The sequence below is a fragment of the Xiphophorus couchianus genome, chromosome 19 (genome assembly GCF_001444195.1).
Source record: "Xiphophorus couchianus chromosome 19, X_couchianus-1.0, whole genome shotgun sequence".
Classification (NCBI taxonomy): Eukaryota; Metazoa; Chordata; class Actinopteri; order Cyprinodontiformes; family Poeciliidae; genus Xiphophorus; species Xiphophorus couchianus.
In genome coordinates this window covers 10,473,788-10,493,439 of record NC_040246.1, presented here as the reverse complement: position 1 = coordinate 10,493,439, position 19,652 = coordinate 10,473,788, and the positions used below count along the sequence as shown (strand labels likewise).

The 19,652-nt window shown below is 37.0% G+C and overlaps 1 protein-coding gene across 2 annotated transcripts in view; it reads right to left on the bottom strand.

The window, feature by feature from the left end:
• Nucleotides 1-19,652, bottom strand: part of babam2 (BRISC and BRCA1 A complex member 2) — an 80,301-nt gene that overhangs the window by 56,581 nt on the left and 4,068 nt on the right. For both annotated transcript variants that reach the window (XM_028001216.1, XM_028001217.1), the window contains exon 4: nucleotides 15,978-16,072. In XM_028001216.1, the coding sequence (XP_027857017.1) occupies nucleotides 15,978-16,072 (95 nt within the window). The remainder of the gene's footprint in view (nucleotides 1-15,977; nucleotides 16,073-19,652) is intronic.

Here is a 19,652-nt window from a genome sequence, read left to right as displayed (position 1 = left end):
CCTATTGTTTCAGGAGGGATTGATGGCAGTGGCAAGGGCAGGCCAAAGAGAGTCGGTGACCTCATCATCCTGGTCCACCAGTAGTTACCAGCAATGCCTGGATTCCCGAAACGAAGGGGGAGAGACGCAAACAAAGATGGGCATTGTCCAAAAGAAGCAGTCAGAGCCCCCGGGCAGGAGCGAGCCGAGACCGAGGAAGTGCTGTGTCAGGATTGTGACAGAGAATATCAGCAACACTCCTCTGAGGAGGACGAGAGCGAGGAGGGAGGGATCCGAGGTGGGAGAGGGAGCAGAAACAACACTGCAGAGTTCAGGCAAGTAGGCCAAGGCCAGACGGAAAGTGGGCCGAGTCTCTGCACGTTTGCTGTCTCTGACGGGTAAATTATGAAACCGTAGCTGAAAAGAAGTGGAAAATAATGTTTCAAGCTATAGCTGTGATGCACAGGGCTGATATGTTCCCAACAGGACAAGTGCTGTTGAGAAAAAAGAAGAGGAGCATGATTTGTGGGTGTGAGGACAGCACAGCAGTATAAACACTTCATGGGTAATTACAGCTAAAGTCTCCACACGGTTAGTGGTTAAAGTGAGCTGCTCCAGTGGCCAATGACAGAGAGCCTGGGCTTGTGTTGTGCTGCTCCCACATCAAGCAGATTGTTTTCCAGGAATAAATGAAGGCCACTAAAAATATGTTTCAAGCAAACTGAAACAGCAATTTATTGTGCCAACAAAGTAAAGACGAATATGATGAAAAGTCCTCTCATAGCAACAGCAAAGGACGGAAGATCATTAATGATTAGTTTCCTTATAAATGCATGACCGTATGGTTCTTCTATTCATTTTCTTTGAAAGGAAAATTCCAAGGGCAAAAAATAGAGATCATGTGACTCCATGCATTAAAGTGATTTGCACAATAGATCAGGGGTGCCCAAGGCCAGTCTTTGAGAACTACCACCCGGTAACATTTAGATGCATCCCTCCTCCAACACACCTGGATGTAATAGCTGAATTCTCTCAGCAGCCGTCATCCAGCTCAGGAGAGACCTGGTAAGAAGCAGTTCATTTGATTCAGGTGTGTTGGAGCGGGGACGCATCGAAAAGTTGCAGGAAGGCAGCTGTCTATGACTGGACTTGGGCACACCTGTAATGCAAAGGTATAGTAAATCAGCTTCAATGTGGGTTATTCTCACATGTAACCTAGCAATGTAACATGTAATACTTTATCAAGTCCCTGAGAGGAAATGAGCAAGGGACTCCGAAAGGACACACAAACTGTCGAAATTGTTTTCACCTGGGAAGATATTTATGGTTTGGCAAATGATCCAAGAGGGCATCACAAACTGTGGATGTGCCTTGAGGTCACCTAGAGGCAAGTTTGGAGTAAAGAGACATATACAGTAGATCCTACTGTAGTTTTCTGTGTTGTTCCATTTGTAGCAAACTAAGCTGAGTGTTACCAATATATCAAGGAGTGGTTATGGCTTTAAAAGCTACTTACAGCTTTTACTCACATAACTAATTATTGTTGTTTGAAACAATAAAAAAACCCAACTGAAAACAAGCTTACTTTTGCTATGCTTGATGTGTTTATGAGCTGAAAATAGTGGATGTTCTTTTTTTTAATACTGTAATAAATACAAATAAAACCCATTTTTTTAGTATTAGACCTTGCAATCACCAATTGGAGTTGACAGAAGGTAAAATGGCTCTTTTACCTTGATGCTAGATGGAAAAGTTCACAGTGGCTGAATCAAATGTTGGGACCAGAAAGATGTACACAACTCCAGAAGCTAACTGTGCAAATTCAGTCGTAACAAATTTTATTGCATAAATACAACCATTCAATGAAACTTTTCCTTCAGTGTAGCTTTGGAGGGAATCAAAATGACAAAACCCTACAGCTGTGTCACAAAAAGGGCACCGGAAAGGCCAACAACAGGAGAACGTAACAGTTGTTTATTTCATGCTGCTCTGAATGTTTGGATTTTCTGTTAACAAGGTAGAGCCTGAAAGCTGAAGAAAACATTGGTCAAACATAAGAGGTAAAGAAAATAAGGAGCAGTGAGGAAAGAGAAGCAGCACTCATGCAGTGCGAGCGTGGCCGTTTGCAGACATGTGAGTCTGTACAGACTCTTCGCTGAATTGATTTTGCACGCTCTGCTGAAGGCTGTGTATGCCAAAACAAATCTATGTGTTATTTTATCTTTTTTTCCTACATGAATAAAATAAGCCCTGCGGAAAATGTACAGATTTGATACATGAATATACACAAAAAGATGCTATAGTCACAATCTGAGCAGTTTGAAAGCTGAGATTTAACGTTTGATGAAAGGAAGTGAAAAGGAAAATCCATCTACAAGGCCTTTGGATCCGTCAGTTTGGAAGAAACCGCTTTCTTAGGGCTTTAACCACAGGGGGTAAGTATCACAGGCCCCAACAATAGTCCCCAGTTCAATCTGGACCTTGTAATCCAATTATTTTGTCACAACGCACTAGCTAAACCTGTGTCAGATGTTTTAAGCACTACCTTGGCTGATGATAAAACACGTCACTTGAAAAAATAAACCACTGATACCTTCTATTTCTTTGAAAAAGAGTGCACATCTTTAAGAGCAATTTCTAATCGTATTACCAGAAGATATTAGGATTTGATTCATTATCAATGTTAAAAACTGCATATTATAAATATAGTGGATTAGCATTAGCGGGATTTTCCATCTTGGGTATTCATAGAGCAGTGAGTCGAAGTTGTTGATAAACAACAGTCGCGAAGCCAACATCGACATAAATATTACAAAACATCGTTCCTTTTGAAAAGGAAAATGCTCTCGTTGCCTATTGATTTATTCAGTTAAATTACATTCCTCCAGATTAGACAGACTTAATGTTTTGGGTCTTACTCTAATACACAAAAATACAAATGAACCATTTATGTTGTATTTTCAAGCACTCTACGTTAATTTTTTTCGAACTTCACTCTGGGATTTTGATAAATAATTTGCATGGTTGGCATCTTGGTCAAAATTATTTGTAAAAAGTGAAAATGAACATTAAATGTTTAAAACATTAGCCAGGATTTTTGGGAAAAAGTCTAGTCACCTATGACTAGACATAGAACTAGATAGAACAGTTTTGTTTAAAACCGTAGAACTAAATGTACACTCTCTCAATGATATGGTCAAAATCGTAAGAACATAAAAAGCAGTTCTAGAATATGTAAACATGAAATAAATTAAACTATTATTTGATATGTTTTCTGTATCATTCGGATACAGCTTTGGAAATTCAAGTTGTGCTGCTTTTCCTTTTAAAGAAGAGATGTTCTTCTGGCATTTTTGCTTACAGTTACACACTAATATTAAGCATGCTTTCCCAGGCCTTAGACTATACGATGCAGCTGATATTTTGGTAATTTCTCTTAGCATCGGAATGAATTTACTGCACCATTTACTACAGCATTCAGTGGCAGCTGTCTTTATTAACATATGTTATGGTAAGGGCTATTTACTTTTTATGTATTTACCTTATTGGTAAATAGATACTAACATGAATAACATTTGATCTCACCTAAAGGTAAATAAACGTAATTTTTTTTCCCAAATCAGTGCCATCTTTTCAGTGATTTCTTATGGAAACTATATGCTGATTGAATAATTCAATAAGAGCAGCATCTTCCTTTAAGAACAAAATGTACTCCTAATTTGGGCACTGAATAGACCTAAGTTGACAGAATTATGTCTTCCTCTGCCATGCGTCTGTATCATCTTCGATCCAATATTTATCTTAGGCCAATGAGAGAGAGACTGGCATCTGAAATTGCCAGAAAATTATATAGGCCAAAAGAAGATATTTGTTTTTAACGTCTTTAATGTGATTTTTATAGATGCTGGCAACCTGATCCAATAAACCGCTGTAGACTTGAAAGTGCAAGGCATTAAAAACTCCCAAGTATTAAATTAATCTCTGTTAGTCTCTAATTCAAGTGTGGGCTCACACCCTGTTTTGCCCCCAGAGAGTGCCAAGTGTAAGATCAAGCTAAATTGCTCTTGTCATGTGTTTAAGACACTTGGCATTCTCAGCCCAGCATTTTTCACTGCGATCTGAGCGGCTTGTGTCCAACGCAGCAGAACTTGGTGACAGAAATAGCATTTTCTGACTACTTTTACTCAGGTTCTGACACCTCCTCAGCCTGAGATCAATCCACTGTGAGGGGTTGACAGGAGGGTCCCATCTTTTTCCTGGCACTTGCATCCCTTATTTTTCCCTGTCCATCAGCTGGTGTTTCAAAATTACAAGACCCCCTTTCCATCAGCCTTCTCTCCTGGCTAACAATACCCTGCCCATTAAGAGCATTCCCAGACCTGTCAGGGAGCCCTTCCAATAATAAACTCCAATAAAAGCTGGAACGCATTATTCCCTGAAGCAGGAAGGAAGCAGGAGTAACAGTTGGTACACTATGCCCACTATGACAATAATCTAGCTTTATGGGCCATCTGAGGCCCTTTGTTAGAACAGTAACATGGGACGAGCCGGAGTTGTAGATAGGAAGCACTCACCAATGTTTGGCATTTAGAATCGCCAGGGGTGACGTGAAGCCCGGACAGTTTCCTTTTTCAATATGGAAGAGCGATTAAAATGCCTTAGTCTCCTTGTTCATTGTGGGAGTTATCCTGAAAGCTTGATTACCTTGTCTCAATGTGCAAAAACACTTATCCTACAAGTCTTTACCAAGGTTTGCTGATTAGGTCTGAAACACTTGCAGGTTTTCCTGGTTAAATTTCGGTAACACAAGGTAGTGACCGATCACCAAAAAATAATGGGCTTGAAACATAGGAGGTGATATTACTCCCTCTCCATTCATTTCATTTGGATCTTGTACAATGAGGTGACAATCGCTTGCCCTACTCCAGCCAAGAATTTCCCAGGTGAAATTCGTGCATGTGAAATTTGGAGTTTGTATACCTAAACGTGGACATGTGGTCTAGCTACATGGCAAAAGGAAGTTGAAAAATCAATAAAACTTTTATTGATGTCCCTTGTGTTGGGTTCACCATGAGTGGTGGAAAAGTTTTGCCTTTCCCATTAATAATACAAAGCCAAATTTCACCTTTGGCTAGAAATGTCATTATTGAGCTATCACTTAGAGACAGGTTGAAGTCTTTTTCATAAATTCATTGCACTATGGGAAGCTGCTGCAACACTATTGTCTCTACTGTTTGCTAGAGACCTGAATAAGATTAGTGTAAACCAGAGCTCTGCTTTATGGCAAGCCGACACAAGTACCATAGAGCTGTGCACCAAATCAGGAGGGTTAATTCCACAACTTTATACAATTGAACTCTCGTCATTAATCCACAAGTAGACATGACATACTGCAGTGCACTGAAACCCAACAGATCAGTGGAGAGAAGGATTGCAAGGAACTAAGTCTGGATCGATTGTCTTCTGCTGGACGCCCCGGGATAATGGTTGTTATACTTTAGTGGAGCCATATATTTTGACAGAAGTCACGCTACAGATGTGGCTTTTTTACTTTTACCAAACTAAGACAGAGCATCATGTTCACAACTTTTCCAAGGTTATTGTTACTGTTTGTACAGAAATGTTTATAAAAGTCTAAACAAGACCTGAAGAATGACGGATACTAAGGAAATACCTTTTCTGTTAGGAATGCTAACGCATTAGGAGCAATAGTACACCAGTGAAAATGACAACCATGAAAGTTGCCATTGGGTTTTAGTACACAAGTGTTCTAAAGAGCTATGTCACTGTTTTAACATCTCTGGATAACATTTGCTCAGCTTTAGTTGAACGTTTTAAATACCCATAGCAGTCAAACCTACAATAAATTAATCTATACTTAAATCTAATATATAGCATGATGTCTGTTAAGTTGCAAGTGTTCTTCTAATATTGTTTAAAACACAGTTTTTGATTTGTGAAATCATGGAGTATATGTTCAAAGTGGAATTAACCAGTTTAGCCTTAACCTTTGCATTTTTCAGGGTTAACCTGATCTGAGGTATAGCAAAACAAAAAACAACACACACACACACAAAAAAACTCTGGAATTACTTTTTTGTTTGGTCTTTCACAAACATAATAGAAAAAATCCTCACACCCAGCTAAGTTTTGAAACCAAAGTAAAAGAAGAAAATACAGTTCAAGTTTTTCTTCAAAACAAGCTCAGACCAAGTCTGAAATAAAAGTATCTTAAACTTTCTATCCAAAGATGATAAAGTTGAGGCATAAAAATATAAAATGTGAAAAGACAAAACAAAAAAACAACCTCACCAAGTGTTTAAAATCTTGACAGATCAAGACTGATTGATCTGTCATGATGATTTCACATCATGAGATTTCATGAAATCAAAATAGCTACACAAGGAAGGTGCAGCAACAAAGACACGATGGTGTTTTATGTTTGTCTTCCTATTCTTAAACCAAAAAAAGGAAAAATTAATGTACATGAAAAATAAAAATAAAAATTTGACAAAATTAAGCAAGTTTGTGTATACACAGAGTTTTCAATCTCCAGACTGTTTCTCATCTCTCTAGTTCAGAATTGCAAGATGGATAAGTGGGAACACGTTTGTAGTCATGTAGTGAGGCCATCAAGGTTAATCTCGAGTATCAGGCGCAAGCTTATGCAGCCTGAGAAGCATGCTAAACGCTGGGAAACTCCCAAAACGTTAACTGCCTGCATGCATCGCTGGGCAAGTCTAGACCAGAGCAATGATATGCTGCACACAAAGAAAAGGGACAGAGGAGCAGACAAATGGTAGGATCGGGTGAGTAGAATCTAAAAAAGAAAGGTGCAGTTAGAAATAACAGCTCTTATGTGCTGCACACTTAACTCCTTACTCATTATAGAAGAAAAAATAGTTTGAGGTGAGAATTGCAGTTTATTTGGTTTAATTTAGTCTCATTAACAAAACTAACAGAAAACTAGAGGAATACAATCCTTTAAATATTGACAAGTAAAAATCTTAACAACATAGCTATGCCGTTAGACATTTTGCTCCACGGCGGTCCGATGTTTGATATTTCTGTGGATGACCAGAGTCCTACACATGCTTCTTACACATTTTCTATATTGAAATTCCATACTTTGCCATTTTCAGTTGATTGACACAAATGTTTATAAAGAGCTTCTACAAAGTAAACTTTATTCCTATGCTCCAAAAGCCATGCATAGCTGTGTTCTAAAGCATTTAAAGAAGGTAAAATGTCAGGATTTTACAGATTGCACGTGCAACATGTTGCGGGCTGGTTTTCAATTTTTTTTAACCTTATCAGTTCCTTAAGTCACAAATATTTATGTATTGAATTTCTCATCACTATAGTTCTGTTTCTAAAATTTGCATTTTATATTTCAACAGATATAGTACAGAGCAGAATGTAGAAACATCAGAAGCATTTTCTACACTTATTCTGGTATAAAAACCAGGGTTCCAACCCATTTGTCATGTTAAACTTTGTAGTTTGAAATGTTTAGTTTTAATTTACTTTTTAGCCCTTTTTAAAGTACAAAAAGAACAGTGTTTATTTCACAATGGCTAAGTTTTAAATATGAAACATGCACAAACTGGTTAGTATGTTGGAACGTCCCCTTAAATGTCACTGATCCACCTGGGAGGCATAACACAGGTCTAGAACACAATTTCCACTGGACTTTCCTAAGATCACAAAAGGTATCTGCATCAGATGTCTTTTTAGTGGTATCTGATCAATGTGTTTAAACTTAGATTTAGACTGAGTAGGAACATAAGCGCAACATTGCTTTGTATTTACTTTATAACTAACTGCTATCTAAAATCTTCCCTCAACACCACTAAAGAACCAAAAGTAACACTTGTATCGCAGTTTGAGCATCATTGGGAATAAAGTGTGGAAATTCAAATATTTTTCCATATCCAAAATACCTATGTCCCATTCAATTTTTTCTCAGACTGTTTTGTATGCAGGAGCCCTGTTTTTATATGAATAGCTGTCAGAAAGCAACGACTCAATAAATTTACATGTACTGTGTAAAACCACGGAAGTCCTGCGCTAACCTTTTAAGGCTTCATATGCATCCTGTGTTGTTATTGCATCACCTCTAACTCATCAAACACGTGGGTGTGTTTGGGAAGCTTGCAGCAAATTAAGTAAGGGAATGGGTGGTGAGAAGTCATGATTACATACCAGTGTATAACAATCACAAACTGGTTTTTGTTAATTAAAAGAAAATGAAGAGAAGCTCCATAATTACCATACCAATACATGCTGTAGCATGTGTCCAAAACACAAAACTTCAACAACAAACAGTTTTCCAGTCAGATTTGATCAAATGAGTTGCACTTTATGCAAATTCTTGTACAGAACATTGCATCAGTGCTGTCATCACTTACTGACAATGGACTGCATGATGCAACATTATCTGCGTAGTAGATTTAAACTAGTACTGCTCTCCACCTTTCCTCCCTTCCTGCCTCGACTGTTTCTCACTTCCTTCTTCTCTCTCTGGTCATTTTTCCCTGTAACCCGTGGGCAGAGCTGTTCTGGTTCTTTCCTGTCATCGCTTTGGTTAACATATGTTGTTAAACCAACTCCTCTTCGTTGTGAGAGAAAGTTGGCTTGGGCTACTGGCTGATATAGGGTGTGATGTGACTGACAACTAGAAGGGGAGAAACTGTTCTTAGGAAATATCTGATGAGAAAAAAAAATGTTGAACCAGGTCAAAAAAAATCTGTGTTGTAACACTGAGTCATAGCATTTTTATCCAAGTTTCTCACCAAAACCACATCTACTAAAGATGTAAAAAGCACAGATGCTCACCAGCTTTTAAAGTGCAGCCTCACACATATAAATGGGAACATTACATCAGGATAATCATTTAGTTTAAAGGCAAAATCCACAGCACAAAACCTTAGTCATTAAAGCATGTGCATCAACCACAGTAACAGTTTTAGAGTTTATCCCCAACATTTTCCCCTAACCTGTAAAAAGTATGTAGTAAACTTCAGAGATAAGCAAGGTGATGTCCCAAAAATCATTTCTTTCTTTACACAGTTTAAGATTAACAGCTGCTTTTCATTAAGCTACAAGTTACCCACAGTGCTCTTTAAGCTTATAAACTCACCCTTCTCTAATGACTCAATCAAAATTAATTTATTGCAGTTTTATTGTATACTAAGTAGTACGGGTGCAGTTTCGCCATTTTCTGGCTGATGACTGATCTTTAAAAAGTCTGACCCACCGACTATTATTTTGGCCAATACTGATTTGTTTGTGCTAAATATAGTGACAAATTTGTTAAGTTGGCAACAGAGGGGTGCCTATTGTTAACGGCACATGTGCAGACATGACCTGGTGGGCAGGTATGTTAGTCTCACTCTCTCACAGCAGAGCAAAATGGGACAGTATTTACTTCTGTGAATGTAAATACAATCAGTGGATAGGATTGGTTTCCCCTGCAAGTATCAGTCGATCACCAATCATCCAAAATTAAGGAAATCGGGCCGAGCGATTGGTGCCATCCCTACTAAATAGCATACCACAAAATAATGCAGGGTTTCTCTCTGAAATGTAAAACAGATTAGGCCTGACATTAATCTCTTGAATTATTTTAAGGTCTTTTTCTCTTAAATCCAAACAATTAATTTTATTGGATTTTTTGTAAACTTTTATAATACCACTGTAATATATATCTAGATATAAATATGTATATCTATCTATATATATATATATTTAATATGTTATTTAATAATACGTTTGCCCTACTCAAGCAAACATAGATAAAACGATTGTAAGTTTTATCTATTTTGAATCATATGAAAAAAATGCTCACCAAGAGAAGAACTAACTAAAAAGATGAAACTCTTTTTGTCCATGTAATTTCAAATATCTCATGTTTGCCAAATATAAGACTGAGCTGAAAATAAAAAAATAACCCTCCGTTTCAAATTACAACTGTGTAATGAATCTGTTTCTGATACACCCTTCATTTCAAATGGAAACTGGGTTGAAATAAATGTATTGTACAGTTGTGAGTTTTCTGATTTAAATTTATTCAGTTAGATATAAACATTACTTACACAAGAAAAGGTGATTATAATGGGATGAAGCAAAATGGGCTCCTTTCTTAAGATCAGTTCAATTGCACATATTCTGGACACTAACACGTGTCTTTGATGAGTTAAAACTAAATCTTCCACAAAAATATATTTGGAGGAAAACATAGCAGAAAGATATATCTAAGTTCACAGAGTGCATTCACTCTGTGTGTATATAAAAAATATATTGTGCTTTGTTTGTTCAATAGCCCCTGGGTATCGTCTCTTTAGACGCTAATGCGTAGCACTTGTGTCACTGTGTTGACAACGAACCCTTACAGAGACTACAAACCTTCATTTATCCTTGCTTAATCTAAGTACTACTATACTTTAGATCACTTTTGCTTTTTAAAAAACAGCACTGATGTCTCTGGATAATTATTTTGTAAGTTTCAAATATAACTGACAATTTATGGCGGACCTCAAGAAGTTAAGTGTGAACCAAAGCACGAAACAGATAAAAAAGATTCTAAGTTTTATCTATTTTGAATTTTATCAATTTTTTTACCACAAAGGCTGACTTTGTCATGTGATTTATTGATTACTTACATTTCCAGAGTAGATACATTTTTATTAGTTTTTTATGGAAATTAAAAAAAAAAATACTTCTAGTAACTTTGCAAATTTGGTCTTCAGATTAAAAATACACAGAGGGCATTTGATAAATCAGTTTAATCCTGATATATGGGAGCCGTACAGCCTTAAGCAGGATGCTAACATAAAGAATAATGCTGGTAAAGTGGCATATGACTTTCACCAGGGACAACATATAATCAAAGCCATGCAGCGTGTGAGGCCTGACATGAGTGACCATCTATAAACAAAAGAAACTCAGAGGTGGGCAGCAATGGTGGCCAATTACCCACAGTCCAATCTGCTGCTTCCAGTCAGCCTCTGCAGTACAGCAACTAACAGTCAACCTCTATAAATGTCTTATTCCTTTGCTCATGGAACCGTTCTGCAGTAAACGGTTTATTTGTGGGACATGTGGCCTCTCATCATGCAGCTGGTGTATTTAGGTCTCTTTTATCCCCCAATGCATTAAAGTTTGAGCCTTAAAAGGACTATTTTGACCCATAATTGTTTTTTGCTGCCTAGTTTAAGTTAGAACAATGTGATCGTTGAAGACCAGAAAAGGAAAGATACTCATTGGTCTGATAGCAGATTTAATGGCATCTGATATTGTTCTGCTTTATTAAAATGCTTTCATTATTTAATCATCATCATCATCATAAGAAAGTTGCACTACAAAGCTTTAAACATCCAAATTGAAAATGTTGGAAGACATTTTTTCATTGGATAAATTAAAACCATTTTTATTAATGATCTTAAGAGGAACAGTGTGTAATAAGTACTGGCAACTAAGCTGGACATAGCAGCTGTCTGAAATGCTATTTACCTTCTATCAAGCAAGAAGCTAGCTCATATGAGTTGGCTAAATATCACACTAAAGAAAAACAAGTAACGTTGATAAGAGCATATTCTGAACCTCGGTTGTTTATTCATTTACAATTAACATCCAAATTATTCATACTTCTGTCAAAGTCAGATTTAAAATTGGTTTCTTGCAGTAGATGAGACATCTCTCAAAAGATTAAAACAAAACTATGTAAAAGGAATATTTATTTGGAATAAAAACTAAAGGTTTTAAATAAATGGCTCACATAATCTTTAAAGCAATCAAACCTTTCTTATAATTGCTGCCCAGCTTTTTGCATGTTTCCACTGGTATTTTGATGGATTTATTTTTGGTAGTAAGCTCCAGGGCCTCCTTGTCCTCAGCTAAATCTTTAACTCCACCCACAGATTCCCTATCAGATTTAAGTCAAGACTGGCTGGGGTTCTCAAACATGTTAATATCACTTCCAGTCAGAACAAAAACATGTTGTTAACAGATTAAAATATTACTATAAACCTAAATCTGCCCCACTTTGATAAATATTGATAAAGCATCTGCACTGAATCAAATTAAATAGTCTGCTCAGTGTAAAAAAAGAATTTAATAATAATAAAGGAAGAAATTACTACAAGCCCCACGGTTATAATGAGTGGAATGGTGGTCAGCTATCACTTGGCAAAACAAAACTACAAACCTTAAAAGCACTGACTAGATTCCACCATCTTTTTGAAGAAAAAATAAATAAATTTCAAACAGCTTATTACCCTTTCAGAGTGTCATGTGTTATATCCTGTCCCTCTCATGTAGCAACAACTCATTCCTCTGTCCAAACAGAAACATGGATAACAAACCTAGTCGAGTCCTGGTGACAGCAGGGAAAAACACAGGCCTAAACAGAGGAGCTAATGATACCCTTGGCTGGCTGTAAACAAGAGCAATGTTCTCGCTGAGACATCAAGAATTCCAGCAGCCAGTGACAGAAGACCTAAAATTAGCCTAATGTTTACCCCCGCTGGATGACAAAGGCCACAAACACACTGCCTGTGAGTCCTTCTTCATGTAGATTACTCTCCAGTCAATAGAAGATTGTATCTTTAAGTGTTGATGCTTTAATTTTGAAAAAACCATAAAGATCTGGAATTTATCTGGTTTTAAAGTGAAACAGTCTGGTTGAAACTGGGTGGTTATTCCCAGTAGATAAGGAATTGCTTGGAATCCACAGGTTTTCATGCTGAAAAGGGGATGTCCTTACTGAAAATCTACAGGAAAAAGAGAGGGGGAGGAGTGAGGGAGGATGATTTCAGGCGAAAAAAGCCAGGAGAAGAAAGATTATGAAAGCGTGAAGTGCGAAACACAGCGAGAGTATAAGTGAGAAAATAAACAAGTGATGGGCTGCCAAGCACTGGCTCAGCAGAGGTACTTCCCCTTATGTGCACAGCTGGATTTATGAGACGGTGAGCAATTCTGCCCTAGTCTTCTCCCAGACTCTGACACAAGCAGGGGAATTTAGCTTCACCGAGTTTGTCTGCTGCAAAAATAGCTCCGGACAGCATGGCAGCAGCCTCCAAAGAAAACACAAGTCAAATTTCCACTGAATACATACATAATTGTCTTCCTGCTAATATACTGGATCTATAGAAGGTGAAAAGTATTAACAGCTAAAGCTACATATCCCACTTCTTTCTGAAGGAAAGCCAAACACTTATTAAAACAAACAAATTAAAGAAATTCTCTTTTGGTTGCAGTTAATATAAAGTGAATAGTTCAATAAGAATGTGTAGAACCTACTGCCTCCTACAGAAACACTTTTGCAAGCAGTGAATGTACCAAACATAAGCTGTAGAAGATCCCAACACTCTTCTAGTGAAAGTTACTGAGTGAACAAGACTCGAAGTTGACCATGTGTAATATAATGGACGTGCTTAAAAATAAGAAACCAGAGGAATTGAAAGACGGTTCTGGAAAGGAAAGAGTTTTTCTACAGAAACATGCTAGAAGTTCATTGGGCCACAGAAGTTAGATGTCAGCAGATAAAAGGAAGCTGGACATATAACAACGTGCTGGACTGGGAACTTAGCCAGCACTTTTGAAATCTCAGTTAAATTACAGATATGCTAACACTGCAAGGAATACAGAGGGACTGTTTCGAGTTTCACTCACTGTGCTAATCAGCTTAAATGCAAAGATAAGATGCAAAAAAACAGAATGAATCATAACTCATTTTGTGCATTTCGAAACTTTATTAAAATCCTGTGTATCTGCAAAGCTTTGTAACAAAGATTTGAGTTTTATCACACAAAGCATGATGTCACCTGTTCTCCCAAACCAACAGAAATCTTTTTCCATCTCTAGAAACTTTTCTTAAAATCACAAGGTGCATAGATGTTTTCCAAGCATTACATCAGAACAGACCAAACACTCCTTAAGATAGATACGATTGATAGACCATGTGCAGCCAACACTCAGTGTGCAGATGCTTCTATAAAACAAAGCAATTTTATTCACGATTCCAGCACTTCCTGAACGCCCAGAATTTCTCCAGTTACAAAGTAAGGCAGCATTCACAAAACCGCTTGAATTTGGCTAGTCGTTAAAATTTAAAAGTCATGCATACACCCTGCCCAGGCAAAATATATATTTGGCCAACTGATGGCTGCCAATGCTGGCCACACATAGTGTTATATAGATTTTAGTAAGCAAGATGCTAAAGAGAGAGAGTCATGGGATTGAGGAAAATAAAGATTACTCATAGGATTTAACAGCAATATCACAATCCCATGTTTTCCCTACCATCAAGTCCTAATCCAAGCTTAAACTTTACTTCACCAAGACGACCGCAACTTCTGCAAAAACATGATGATACATGCTCCCATTGTCTGTGAACCATACAGCCATTCCTTATCTTATGATCATAGTCAGGTAAAAAAAAAATAAAACAAAAAAAACAACAAATTTTTGCCATTATGGAAATCTCTCCAAAATTGTCGAGACCTGTTTTCGAGTATTACAATCCTATGTGCAATGTTGTGACATCTGACAGGCCTGTAAAATCACAGGCCTTTTATTACAATCATTCAGATTCAAATTATATGGCTGATCTGAAGCAGCACAAGTTAAAATGCAATAGCTTTTATAATTAAATGCAGGAATGTTTTCCAGTCTATGTTTGGCGGATAAAACCAGAGTGTTGTTTGGAGATGTAATAGACACACTAAGAGTTATTTGGTAGATTCAAGCTGAACATTTTAACCCTATAAACATGACTTGGATACAGCAGAATCAAACATCACAGTGGGGGAATATGCCGATACTTCAATGGGATTTTATACAAACAATAAACCAACACAAAGGATTTGTAGACAAAATTCCAAGTGGTAAAGTTAAAAGTTTCTTTTCAACCATGAATTAACAATTAAGTATGCTTCCCAGACATATAAAACTTGTGTTACTGGCAGTAAAAATATCTTCTGGGGTTTTAGGAAATTTTTCACAAACACACACCACTAAACACATTGCTTCAGCTGACATGTTGGTACCACTAAAAGCAGCCCCAGTAATACCAGTGGTATGTGAACCATAATATGTGAACCATGAATGTAAACCTTTCCATTGCCGCTCTGAATCTCCACCACAGTATCCAGTCTGTTGCAGCCTCTAACAAGCACTTGGAAGATTATCCTGTAGTTAGCTCCATCTATCAATTCTGACCAAATTTTCAAGCTCCGATTAAAAAAAAGTATTCCTACAGCATGATGCTACTACCATCATGTGTCACAATAGATATGGTGTGTTCAGGATGATGTGATGTGTTAGTTTCCCTCCAAACTTACCGTTTTGCAAGCAGCTCACCTATACCAAGGTGAGCTACATATAATAATTATATGGTCTTAAAAGCCAACTGGTTAATAAATATTGACCCAGTCAGTCTCTTTGTTCATTCCTGCATGTGCACAAATTGCTTCGGGTGACATTTTCTGATAAAAAAAAAAAAAAAAGATTCTTGGAGACAAATTTCAACAGAAAACAGATAAGAAAAATAAAGACGACACAAATACCAAGAATTTCAAGTATGTTTCCTGGAAGACGTCCATTAACATCAGCATGAGAAGTGATTAAGACGTAAATTAGTGTTGAACCTGTATTAGTAATCTGTGTTCTCTTTCTTTCTCTTTCTTTTTCTTCTTTTGCTCTTTCCTTTGGTTTGTTATTTTGTTTGTATTTCCTTTTAAATTCTGTAAAGCACTTTGTATTGCCTTGTTGCTGAAAATGTGCTATATAAATAAAATTACCTTTACCTTTCTAGCAACAAAGATTACAGTGAATCACAGCTTTGAAGAAACAAACTTAAAGGAAGATCTGAAATCAAAACAAAGTTTATTGCGCTAAAAAAGAAAAAAAGTTTGTAGAAGATGAAGGAAGCAAGAGCCAAACTGAGGTGCCAAAGGTGGACATTTTGTCAGAAAATATTTGAAGATTGTACTCACGGGTAGTTCAGAGGGCTCAGGGAGAAACTCTGCATCTTCACCAAAAATGAAATCTGGAGGTAAGTCAGGGTACTGAGCGTTGAAAATTATATCCCCTGAAACAACAGAGAAAATATTGAATAACTACTTTCTGTTGCATTTCAACTCCTTTAAGGATATTTTCAGTTAAAATAGTTACTGTATTTTTAGAGGAAGAATCTGATGGAAAATGGCACATTCTGGCAACATTCTGTTTGCAACATTCTGGCATTATTTGAACAATGTTTACTTTACCCTAATCTTCGCAAACATAATCATTTGTTATTTATTTATTTATGATCATTTTAGTGGGGCTGATATTTATTCAAGTCATAAATAAAGAAGTCATAATGCAAACAACTGGTATTCAGCAAACCAGGTAACAGAGTCAGGCAAGAAAAGGAATGTGAGCGTCTGTGTCGATGACTGTGCAAACAGAGTCATGTAGTCTACAGGTGAGGAGGAGTAATCATGGGTGCATGAGGGGGAGGGGAGATTTTCTATGAGTGCCACTCCTTAAAAGGTAAATAAAGGTTAAGCAAAACTGTAAACTGAAGGAAAAGTCTTATGTGTTCCTTGAAAAAAAAAAGTTATCACGAAACATCTCTCTTTCTCTTAAAGACTTTGACAGGACTCTAAGGCCATTGTTTAATCTCCATGTAAGATAAAGGCAACAAAAAGTGAAGAGAAGTGAGGATGTCTGATCAGAGAGGGAGTCCTGCAGGATCCGTCAACAAGGAAGGAAAACTGTGAGCCATCTGAAATATGGCTCACTGTATTACGATGAGAAAATATGTATCCGAGATGATATAATAATACAACCAAAATGGTCATATCATGTTACCAAAAGAAGTAAAAAGGAAACATTGAGTAAACAGCAAATCATATAAAATTACATCTAGGAAACAAAGCAATATTTCAAGTGTTTATTTCTGTTAATTGTGATGACTTACATTTAAAACAAACATAATTGTGTGTCATAAAATTGATATATCAGATCAATACGTTTTTTTCCTCATAAAAAAGTGATTTCTGAAACAAACCTTTAATGTGGCCATTTTACAGTGTCCAAAGTACATTTGGAGGGCCTTTTATATCACTCTGAATGGTTTTCTGAATTTGGTTGCTTTTGCTTTTATACCCACCATAAAAAAATATATGGTTTTCTTTTAATAAGGCCTTTGTGAATAAACATTTTTATTTCATTTACAAGCGCCAATTCATAAACAATAACACTTTTTTTTTAATTTAATAAAATATTACATTTTGGTCCACATGACAAAAGGTGGACACTTGTGGTGAAGACTGCTCACTTGACAGCTGTCCAGCTGCTTCCTGCAAACAGGGTTAGCCATAAGAGTGTTGCATCTAGGCATATAAGAAAGCTAAGTCCAAGGAAAAAGTGGGATAGAGAAAGGTGCACAAGCAACAAAGTCTTGAGATGATTGTGAAGTAAAGCCCACCCAAGAAGTGGGTTACAATTCAAAAGGTGTGGACTACAGCTGGAGTCAGAGCTTCAAGAACCAACAAACAGATTTATGCAAGACATGGGCAACTAATGTTGCATTCACTGTCTTAAGCCAATCCTGGTTGAAAACTTTAAAGAAGTTTTTCAGCATACTAGCAATACATTAATCTAAGAAAATATTCAGTGATGCAATAGATCTAAAACAACAACAACAAAATAGTTGTCTGTTCCAACACCGTCCACTGATTTCTGTTCATTACAGGTCAGGTTGAGGAGGTAAACAGGTCAAAGAGGTGAACCTAATTGTTTTTGCAGGAAGGCATTCTGCTGTGCAGGCCTGCAGCTTCCCTCCAAGCTGCCCCTGACCATGGAGCTCTTCATCTTATGAACACAGCTTACAGAGGAATTTCATTATAGCTGATTGTGTTTGACCATGGACCACATTTCAAGACTACTTGTGAGAGTTAGAATAAATATGAAACATCAAGAAAAAAATTGTTTAATTCGCTTTTGCAACGACAGACTGAGACTGTGCACTTATTATGCAGACCAACCACAATCTGCTCCATTGTGTCAACACACGTGAACAAGACCTTGAGATATTTGAACCCCTCTGCTTCAGGCAGTTAATTCACTCAGATCAGAACATGGTAGAAATGTCAATAGGTTCAAGAGTCCCTTTACTTTTGCCAAGCTCCATGGTAACTGATTCATCAGTGTACTCAATAAAAACCCAAAAATTACAACTGTTCTTGACAATGTGTTTCTGAAAATGACGTCAACATGGATTAAGGTTAGACCACATCTTCTAATTATTCCCTTTTGAATGTCTGTTTCTTGGACTTCTACAATCAATCTGAACATCAATCTAACAATAAAACCACAGTCTGAAGACAGCTGCTGCTCTGGAAAGAAAACCACCACATAACCACGAGTACACTCTCCTTGGGCTGGTTCGCAGTGTTCTAACATTATGTTACACAATTCTATTTACGTGCTGCAAGACGCTCCTCTTCTGCTTTTTTGTTCTTCCAGCAAACGCCTGATAAGCGTCAACACGTGGAAGCGTTTTTTTCCAGTGTTCAGAGTCAATCGAGGAAACAAGGGGATGTGTTTAAAATCTGTAACAAACTCCTGGCAGTCTTTGAGAAAACTCCAGGCTCAGCTCCAGAGGGGAAATGGAGGTCTTTAAGTGCAAACTTTACAGGTTATAACTCAGGCCTTTATATGCTGCTTTGTTTAAACAGACTACAATGAAGATGCCTGAGTCAGAAGCACTTCTTTTTTTCTGTCAGAGATGTAAACACACTGTTTTCAACCAAAGTAACAAACAATAGCGAAGATGTGTTCAATGACAGAACGAAAAAGATGGCATTCTTGTAATTTATTTTTTTAAATTTCTACAAGGCATGGGCTTGTATGAGCTTTCACATTATGGTGACCTTGAGCAAAGTGCAGCATTTCCACACAAAAAAACTTCAAAATAAAAAAGAATAATAATCTAAGTGTTTTCCATTTGAAGTAATATATCAAAAGTTGTTTAAAAATGCTATTCTTATCCTAGCTATCTTTAATGTGAATAAGTTTTATATTTCCATGTTTACAGCTGGGTTGTCTTCCTCCCAAAACACTGCCCCATATCAGCATTTTTGTTCATTGTTTTAATTCCAAGCCTGTACACTAACTGCTAAGCTAGTACCAAAATTCCATACATAGGTAAAAATACAAAATAAAAAACATTGAAAAGACGTGCAAAATGATGAGACAAGACCTTTGATCTCACACGAGTCCTGAGCAAAGAGTAACAGAGCTCTATAAATTTGAAACAAGCAGACAATGTCAAACAGATCCCAATCAGAGATATAGTAACAAACAAAGTTTTTCTTAGTATCATAATTTTCAAGGGGTTCTGTACGTCATGTACAGATTCCTCAAGCATAGCCACAACTTCCTGCCACAGGTCGCAGTCATTTCAGTCTAGGCCACATTTTGTGAAAGTTAAGCAAAACCTTCCGCCTTCATTTCTGACACAACTTTTCTTTCTTCCTTTGCATATAAATGGATCTACAATGAAACACTCCTCTCCTGAACCTCTGCAATTTAAATGCTTCTGTTTTCATTCAGAAAGAAACGGAAAAGTGTGGGCATTTGTTTAAAAAGCTTATCTATATCAGATCAGCCACAAAAAC